This window comes from Falco cherrug, chromosome 11, assembly GCF_023634085.1.
Source record: "Falco cherrug isolate bFalChe1 chromosome 11, bFalChe1.pri, whole genome shotgun sequence".
Classification (NCBI taxonomy): Eukaryota; Metazoa; Chordata; class Aves; order Falconiformes; family Falconidae; genus Falco; species Falco cherrug.
This window is the reverse complement of record NC_073707.1, coordinates 4,893,571-4,903,283: the sequence shown is the minus strand read 5'-3', so window position 1 is coordinate 4,903,283 and position 9,713 is coordinate 4,893,571. Positions and strand designations below refer to the sequence as shown.

The 9,713-nt window shown below is 49.5% G+C and overlaps 1 protein-coding gene across 9 annotated transcripts in view; it reads right to left on the bottom strand.

Moving 5' to 3' along the window:
• Positions 1-3,130: 3,130 nt before the first annotated feature.
• The window catches only part of FARP2 (FERM, ARH/RhoGEF and pleckstrin domain protein 2), an 81,329-nt gene continuing 74,746 nt past the window's right edge, over positions 3,131-9,713 (bottom strand). For 5 of the 9 annotated variants that reach the window (XM_055723170.1, XM_055723169.1, XM_055723172.1 and 2 more), the window contains 4 exons: positions 8,891-9,054; positions 6,453-6,560; positions 5,462-5,613; positions 3,131-4,280 (listed from right to left, as the gene is read on the bottom strand). In XM_055723170.1, the coding sequence (XP_055579145.1) occupies positions 4,190-4,280; positions 5,462-5,613; positions 6,453-6,560; positions 8,891-9,054 (515 nt within the window). In that variant the 3' untranslated portion in view covers positions 3,131-4,189. Of the gene's footprint in view, positions 4,281-5,461; positions 5,614-6,452; positions 6,561-7,431; positions 7,572-8,890; positions 9,055-9,713 lie in introns of those variants that run through there. The other 4 variants (XM_055723173.1, XM_055723175.1, XM_055723176.1 and 1 more) reach the window with 4 other exon arrangements.

Genomic DNA, 9,713 nt, shown 5'->3' with positions numbered 1-9,713 from the left:
CTGGGGGTGCTGGTGGACAAGCAGCTCAGCATCACCCAGCCGTGTGCATTTGCATCCCCGAAAGCCAGCCGTGCCCTGGGCTGCATCCTCAGCAGCGTGGCCGGCGATTCTCCCCCTCTGCTCCGCTCCGGTGAGACCCCCCTGCAGCGCTGCGTCCAGCCCTGGGGCCCCCAGCACAGGAAGGGCACGGACCTGTTAGAGCAGGGCCAGAGGCTGTGGAGGGGATGAGGAGCCTGGAGCACCTCTCCTGCGGAGACAGGCTGGGAGAGCTGGGGCTGTTCAGCCTGGCGAAGAGGAGGCTGGGGCAGACGTGCTGGCAGCCATCCAGTACCTAAAGGGGCCTGCAAGAAAGCTGGGAGGGACACGCAATGACAGGACAAGGGGGAGCAGTTTGAAGCTGAAAGAGGGGAGATTCAGCGTAGCTATTAGGAAGAAATTCTTTGCTGAGAGGGCGGCGAGGCGCCGGCACAGGCTGCCCCGAGCAGCTGTGGGTGCCCCATCCCTGGCAGCGCCCAGGGCCAGGCTGGACGGGGCTGGGAGCAGCCTGGGCTGCTGGAAGGTGCCTGTGGCAGAGGGGCAGAACTAGGTGATCATTAAGGTCCCTTCCAACCCAAACCATTCCATGATTCTATGATATGAAGCTTTTTTGAAATGGAATGAGACCATGGACTCCATGAGTTCCTCTCTCCCTTAACGTAGATCTTGCTAGCAAGAAACTTAGGAGGAAGAACCAGTTGCACTCTGTTCTTTCCTAGTGCTCTTGTTAAGGAAACTGCTAGTGACGGTAGCAAAGAGAAAAACAAACACTCCTGCAGAGTTCTGATAAAGTAAAACCACTACATAGTATTTCACAGAAGAACTGATATGCCACTGAAATTCTCATCATTTGGAAAGCTCACCAAGGTGGGAGGTAAGCAGTTTTGCCAGGAATAGTGAAGTTTCTGACTTTCACAGCCTGCGCCCTTGCATTTTAACTGCAGAGACATTTGAGATTTGTATTCTCCAGCCAAGAAGGGACTTCTGCTGCCTGCTGTCCTGCTCTGTTTCTGCCAGCTGGTACCCGAGGCTCCTGTTGCAGGGATGGCACCTCAGTCACTGTGACAGCGCAACCATCCTCAAGACAGGGACTACTGAAGCAACTAAAGGATCATCCACTCTCAACTTCTCAAAAATCTTAAGGAAGAACTGTTGCTCTCTGCATCTCCCCTGTAACAGGAGTTTTAACTACTCTTCCGGTACACATCGGTGGCAGGAGGATAAGCAGGGCATAGATGTTCAAACCGTGGATTAGCCATGTACCTACCAGTCATGTACTCACACCACTGGGATGTGTCTTTCCATTGTGTTCTTTGATCATTTTTTTAAATGTCAGAAGTTGTTTCCTTGTGTTACAGGCAAAAGCAGTGTTGCCAATGATAAAAGACAGAAAAATAAGCTGGGGGGTTGGGGTGTGGAAGGCCTGCAAAGGAGCACAAAACCCCAGCCTCCGCACCACCGGGTGTGGGCGAGGCTGGCTCGAACAGTTCCTTCCGCCTCCCGTTAATACCCGATACGTGTCAGTCTGATCTTTAACACGTGTTGCTACAGAGACCGACAGCTGATTTGTGGAGGTAACTAAGGCAAAGTGTAGCTGATGTTAAACAAGTATCTCTGTCAAACAGTTAAAAAAATAAAGCCACCAGGGCCAAATACCAGGCTATTTCCCCCTTAGGCAGAAAACACTGCACCCTCTCACACAGCGCTTGCAGAAACACGTTTCTCCTGCTCTCCTGTCCTCCTCTTCTGGCAGTCGGCCAGGCCTAGCTTCCGTAATGTGCACGCAAGAGCACAGGCACTGCCCTTCAACAACCACACCTTGCTTTTGGGGACCCCAGGGCCTCGGCCCCAAGCCCGCACAGTCCCCAGCATGTGCTGCAGAGGATGGGTACTTTGTCCCCCCTGCATGACTCTGCATTTATCCTTGCTGAATTTCAGGTGGTGTTTGTCAGTCCCTGCCCCTTGCTCCCCAAGCCCGGTGGCACTCAGGCTCCTCAAAGGTGGCTCCACCACCCCCTCCACTTCACTGACGTGGTGCTGGATCTCTGCTGTGGATGGAGCAGAGCTTGATGCTGCAGCAGCCAAGAACCAGTCTTGAAGAACTACTTGAACACTATAAAAATATTTCGATTATTTTCAAATGGCACTAGAAAGCCCTGCTACAGCCGGTGAGTGCAAATAAAGGTTGGAGTTAAGTGCCAAGATCCCCAGCTGCTGACAGACACCCTGCTCCCCGCCTCTGCAGCTTGCTCCTGCAGAGCCTCCCTGCCAAGACCAACAAAGGGCAGCAACTGCACGGGAGAGTTCTTGTGAGAGAGGAAGGCTCCTGCTGAGAGCCTCCAGTGTGCGACCATGACAAAGGAATAGTCGATATCATCCAGGAAAACTACTGAATGCAAAGACTCATTAATCAACAGTGCGAAACCTCTTCTCTCCGTCCAAGGAAAAGCAATGCTTCTGTGCAGCGATGCCCATCTTCCCACGAGCGTGGCCAGTGACAGGGATGGTAGACTCAGAAATAAGAGGCTGAGAAGAGTTTTATACAAAGATGCTATTTACTTTCAACAGTCATATTCAGCTGTGTTATAACATAACTAGTCAATTCACATGTATACACCTACAGTAGTTACTTAAAAAATATGAATACACTAATAAATTAAATACATTAACTTAGATGGGACAATGGTCAGTTAACAGTGGTAGCGAAGGCTGGATCTGCAGTCACTTGTCTTTCTCCACAATGCAAATGCCAAGTGAGCAGTCTGGAAAATCCTTCTGGAACCCCCTCCCCGTCGCCCTCATCCTGCACGTGTTTTGGACCATAACCTGAAACAGCCTTGGAGAATGCACAAGCTGGCCTCTGTACTTCCCACTTCGCACTCCTTCATCCTCACAACACGCAACACCTTCCTTGATCTTTCACTACACCACTTCATTGTTCCTTCTTCTAGTACACAAATACTTTTCTATCTAGTATAAATGCAGAGTCCCTAGAGCCAATCAAAGCCTCGTCCGACAGCATTTTGTGGCACTTAGCTTATTTCAGTCCTTCCATGGAGGCAACCAAAGGAGACAGCTTTACAAAAACAGAACAAACTGCAAACATTTCAGATTTAATATAGTGATTTAATACAGTCCACAGACACTAATGCTCCATCTGGAATCCAGTGACTTTTACACCTTCATGAGAAATGGAAGATGGATCCCACCCCAAATGTAAAAGGTAAGAACAGGGATTTTCAGAAGTTTTTGCATGACAAGCACAAGCAACAGTGACTTTCAGAGAAGCTTGTTCTGCGTTGCTTAAACGCCTTGAAAAGGTCACCCACATCAGAGTGTTTGCCATCCCATGCCTTAGGTAATGCCTGCTACAGGATAAAGAAACTCGGGAGCTGTAATAGGAGACGAGCGATTAACCCTCTCAGCATGCGCCACAGCAGAGTTCAGCGGAAAAACCCACGCGCCCTACCTGTACCGACCCACACCACACTGGAACAGCTTCGCAGAGGTTCAGTCCTCCTGCTTCCCCTGGAAAACTGCTGCTGGGGCGGCTTCCAAAGAGCAGAGTTGCTTGCTCTACGAGAGCTGCAGTTTCTGTTCAAAATGAACTGTGTTTAAGCCAATGTATCGGTGGATTCCCTGTTAGTCCGAGACGACTGCCAGCGGGGTGATGTTAACAGCAGCAAGACCACAGCTGTACAGCCAGCCGTGCGCAGCATCAGGGGAAGGGAACTTCTGGGAGCCAGTAAACCCTGGCACCAGCAGCTGCCAGCCAGTTGCACCACTGACGGCTGCTGTTTTTTTTCCCATGTATGCTGACCAGCCAGTCAAAATGCAAAACGAAGGTGGAATTTGCCTTCAGGGCAGGCAAGGGTGTTACTGTACAGGTACTGGAACAATAAACCTTCCACAATGCGTGCACACCGGCGCTCTGCGGTTGTTAGGTTCTCGCTAAGTAGGTTCAACTGGAACAGACCTGCACTTCCATACCATTGGGAATGGATGTGATCCCCATCTGCAACTCCCTCAATCCCACTTTCCATACTGGGTGGAAATGAGCCTCCCAGTTCTTTGCTCTATCAACTCCAGACACTCCTGTTTCCGTCTGCCTCTTTTGTTGATGTTTACAGCAGAGATCCAGCTCTGCCCTGCTTCAGTCTGTGTGACTGTCCTTCTCATCCTTTGGCATCAGCAGGCTCGACCTGGCTGGAGAGCTGGTGGCTCTCTTGATCACCTCCATCCACCTGGCAAGAAAGGACACGAGAAATGCTCAGCCTCTCACTCACAGATGCACAATCTGGCCCTTTGGTTACGAGCTGTACCCCTTTCACCAAACCTCATAAAACTTCTATTTTCTACCTTTCTTTTACAGTTCTTTTAGGAAAATAACTCTTCAAACGAACAGCTTGGGATGTGGCAAAATACACTGCAGAGTGTGGCTGCCTGTCCAGGTAACAGCACTCTGGGCTCAGAGAGCTCTTGTGAAAGCACGCTGTCTTCTCTGGTAAGTATACAGAAAGCATTTACCAAGAAGGACAGGCTGACAAAAATTTTCCCTAGTCAACGGATTGCTTTTCTTACAATACATTATGTAACAGACTTGCTCATATGGAAGAAAGTAAAGCAACAGTGAAAAAAGGAAGATGAATATCCATTGTGAATTAGACATTTTTTCCTTGAAATCACTACATGAGACCAGTGGATTAAAAAGCACAGCTCTGCTGTCTCGGGTAGCTGACAGGTATGTTGCTCACAAGTGTGCGATACTCTCCCAAGGAAGGGGGAAGTACGTGACACCTTCTCAATAAAACCACACTCCAAAACAGCCAATACTGCCCTGCATAGCAGAACACAAAGTGAGGGTTTTCAAAACCTAAAGTAACAGCAGAGTCTTCTAGATGATGCATTTTAAACATGGTTCACTGGACCATGTGTGGAAGGCCCTACCAACGCTGCTAAAAATAATTATTGCGAAAGCAGTAAAGTGAAAAGCAGCACTGCACATGTTGCTCTCAGCCTTGTGTTATAACTCCTGCTCCCAGAGGTCAGGGCAGGGGGGCAGTATTCTTCCCAGAACTCTCATTAACCTAGAAATCTGGCTCCCAAGACTAGTGGGGCTGAGCGCCTCACAGCCCTTCTGCCCACACTGCTCCCCAGCTCCCAGGGAGACCCCGACTCCTGAGACACAGCACAGCCTACAGCAGCTGCAGGAGTAACCACCAGCTACGTCCTACCATGAGGACGGTGCTGGCAGAGAAGGGATCCCCACATGTCATCGGTAGGAAGAGGAAAGGAACTTTTTATTACTGAGAATGTGCTGTAAGGACTAGGAGGTAGTCAGGAGGAAAGACAGGGCTCTGGATGATCAACCAGGGAGTTAACTGCATGTTATATACCAAGACAGACAAAGAAAACAGAAAATTACCTCTCAAAGGTGTATTTGCTCTCAGCCCTGAAGAAATACACATGGGACTTGAACTGCAGCTTGAAGACATAATCCTTCTGAATACCGTCTGCCTCCACAGGGGAGCTGACTGCGTAGCCAAGCAGCGGGAGACTGGCCAAGGGATAATCATCCTGGAAGAGCCCAACAGCCCAGCCCTTAGTGCAAGGCATCCCCTCCAGCACAACCCGTCCCACTGCGCACTCGCACTTTTGTACTGTACAGGTACGGTTGTTGCATTTTTGTTTAGGAGAGAACAGAGGAGGAGCAGCCTTTATCTTTTGCAAGGCCTCCAACAGCTGATAATGAAACCTTCCCCCCACTCCTTTCACTGCTTTATTATTATTTTATATATAAATATATAAATTATTATTCACTTGCTGCTATTCCCCTGCCCGTCGCTGCCTCCCGGGCTCCCCGCTTCCCGCTCTGCACCCTGTCTCTGGAACTCCAGAGAGACCCCCAGATCCAACACGGGAGCTAAAATATCCCTCCCAAAAGAAATGCGCCCTCAAGGCAAGATGCCCGAGTAAAAAAAAAAAAAGTTTATTGGCTTAGTAAGATGCAAAGGCACAGGTTCCACTGCAGCACAGTGCGTTACCAAGCAGGCGCTGAATGCACCACAGGCAGAGAAACCCCCGATGCCTGCTTAACCCTCCTGAAGCCCAGCGAGGAGCAGGACAGAGACTGACCAGAGGCTGCCAATTCCCTCACCTCCGTAAGTCACTGCGTGAGGAGACGTTTTCCCCCTCGCTCACAGAAAGTCAGTACCATCAACAGACTTGGAAATCCTGATTAAATTCTGCAAGAAGGGCCCATGGCCTTACAGCAACCGGCCTCATTACAAACTACCTCCTCTTCCACTTGTTACCCTCCTTCAAACAGCAGTGAGCTGCACCTGGAGCAGAAACCCGGGGACCTCCAGCTTCCCCCCGACACCCCGGACACGGTCCCCTCAGCTACACTTGCTCACCTGGTGCGTTTTGTAGAAGAACAAGCAGAAGTTGGTGAAGACAACCCACAGTTTCTGCCAGCCATTGCTGTTCTTGAACTTCCTCAGCAAGTATCCAGAGAGCTGGTTCTAGCACAGAATGAAAACTACCATGAAACCACAGGAAAACAACCTTCAGGAAAAGACAACAGCTGCCGCAGATAAAAAGCTGGAAGCTGCCTGCTGTAACCGCCCCTGCGCCTGCTCCCCTGTTGGAAAAGGTTTCCCGGACCTTTCACATGGTGACTGAGTGACTTTGTAGCTTCAGTTCACTAATTCACGACTGTCGTCTTATGAACAAATTAGCGATTCCTCTCCACTAATAGCAAGTTCCCCTTAAGGTTTAAGTGCTTGCTGCATCTCAGTGTGGTGTCTGGCAGCACAGAGGAGGGTGCTGCATCGACTTGTCCCTCCAGCAACCGCTCTCCTTTGCAGCCTAGGTCAGGGGAACAGGGACAGCCACAAGGGTGCCCATCCCTTTAGCCACCCTTATCCACACGCAGAGAAACATCAAGCAGAACACACTGTGTGAAAAAGAAAATAAAGCAGAAGAAGAAACGGAGAGTGCCGGAGTTGTGGACAAGCTACATGTGGCAGCTACGCAAAGCCAAGCTCAGCACGGCAGCTGGGCTGCAGGGAAGTTGAACATTCCCAGGCCTTGGGAATCACAGTCACCCAGCGCCTTCGCAGGAGGATAAGGAAACCTACAGCATGGAATGATGGGCAAATGAGTTTTTTAGTTAGAGAAAAAGACAGCAGATTTATGTAGAGAACTGTTTCAGGAAACATAAACAGGAGGAAATCCCGTGTCAACAAGGCAACGCTAAACGCTGCCGCTGGCTGGGGCATCCTGACGCAGCGCACGTGGCTCGCTGAGCAGTTACGAAGAGAGCAGCAGTACATTTTCCTTGGCATCCCACGGCTCCTCCCCACCAGCTCAGAACTTGAGAGGCATTTTTACCTGAATCATGCACAGGTAATCAGACAGGGATAGGCTCTGGTTCCGGTACCAACAAACATGGGTGATTGTGTTGGGCCGTTGGGCCTGGCCCAGCAAATAGCGAGGAGGAAGCTCTGGAGAAACAGCAAGAGAGCAGAAAACTAAGCAGAGAAAAGGGGGAGAGAAAGATAAAAACAGAACATTAGGATAAGAGAAGTGATGCAAGAAAGGCGTCTGTTAAAAGAACATGGATTGTGGAAAAAAAATGATGGCATTAGTCCATGGAACAGAACAAAGCGAGAGGGAGCTGCAAGAACTCACACGTTTAATCCCAGAGCCTGTATCAGGGGTGGTCTCATTATCTGGGTACAGAACAGCGAGATTGTGCCTTTCACAAGGTTATCAGCTGGGAAAGGAAGGCTTGTCCCCTCCAATAGAAAATACTTTCTTTGCCAGCTAAAGTGCCCAACTTCTGGATCCTAAGGCAAGGCCACAGCTATAGGATGTCCTTTACTGAGCTGACTGATACCGTCTCCACATCACGAGAACCTCAGAGCTTCAGTGCCCCAATTGTAACTCCTTCCATTAAACAAAAAGTGCCTTAACCGCAGGGCAGGGAAAGCAGGGAGGTACAAATGGATGCAGCACCCTGCCTCATTGCTCTTTGTCTAGTTAGCGATCTACTTTTTCTCTTCACGGTTTTTAGCGTCCTTCCCACTTCTGGAAGTCTTCCAAGCACGCCAGCCTCCAGGAGGGTGACCTACCCAACTGACCTTGCCAAACTGCCACTTAAAGTGAAAACGTAGCACTGGCACAAGCAGCATTCTGTGTAAGGAGTGCTGAACAGACATCTGTCTTGAAATCTGCAGGATTCAGTACCAAAACGTGCTACCAGTTACCAGTGCTGCCTCCAGCCACGCTGAGTGGAAAGACCCAAGGTAATGGCAGCTCACACAGTGCGTCTACGTCCACCACAACACGACACAATGCCGTAAAATGGCACTTTCTAATGCTTGCTGCTCACCCCTGCCAGTGAGGGAAGGGCAGAGACGCTGTATTCCCACTGAACTTGAAGCACTCTTCTTAATTCTGGGTACAATACAGCAGCTAACCAGGCCTCGCTCATAGCAGAGTCAGAGTCTCTAAAGGAAAATACCACGGGCAGGTAACTTACCCTCCAGCAAGGCTAATGAAACCCAAAGGAATGCCGTAGCCCTAGGATATCCCGGGTTTGCTCTAAAATTTCCCTCCTTCAGTGCCTTTGCCAGAGCAAAGCCCTCTGCAAGGAGAGCAGAGCGTGTGTGTGCAGACACGCAGACATGCACAGAGCGGGGCAAACGCGCAGCAGCCTTTTAATGGCCCACGCTCTCCCACGGACGCAGACGTTGCCAAGGCAAAACGGGAGATGGAGTGGAGGACGAGTGGCGGCCGAGCGAGCCAGGACAGACAGAGTGAGATGAGCGCTGCGCCCTGCGGGTACCTCAACAGCCACACTGTGGTCAGTCATGGAGACGCTTGTGTTGCGGTACCAGCACACGTGCATGGTTGTGTTGGCACGGTGGTGGCTCTGCCTGTCCAAGGAGCTACGAGAAGAGTGTATGTCATCTTCGGACTCCTGTTCTAGAGAGACCTCATCAGAGGATCCTGGGGGAGGAGAATTTGGCAGTGGTTTAAGAAAACTGTGCAATACAAAGAGCAAGAGAAGCAGGGATTCCTGAGAAAAACCGTTTTTTCTTGCAATGGTCCAGTTTTAAAATACGCCAACTTGAATTGTTTGTACAGCTCCTCAAGGGCCACTCTGAGCAGATCATTCTGGCTTTCATTACTCAGCTCTGCTTGGGGCAGCTGACTCAGTACTGTGTAAAACACACAAATAAACAAAAATCCCCACACTTCATCTTCAGTTGATTCTCAGTGAGGAACAGGAAGAAGTGGTCCAAGAAGGGATACTACATGTTTCAGCACATCCGTAACACCACCAGAGACAGGCACAGGAATGCTGGGCTATAAAAGCTGATCTCCAAAGACACTGCATTTCTGGACATGAAAATACACTACATGGTTAAGTTGAGAAAAATCTATGTAAGAGACAAGTAAGAACCTTACAAAATTAGCAATTCTGCAACCGGAACATCTCTGCAGTCTTTAAAGCTACCAGGAATGTCAGTCTAGGAAGTCTACGAAGACAAGCATGTTTCTTTTGATTAAATCAACACAAAACCACAATTAACTGCCTATTATCATATAAGTTATAAAAATACTCCATTTATGTCATCAAATTCACAACAGAAAAATTAGAAGGA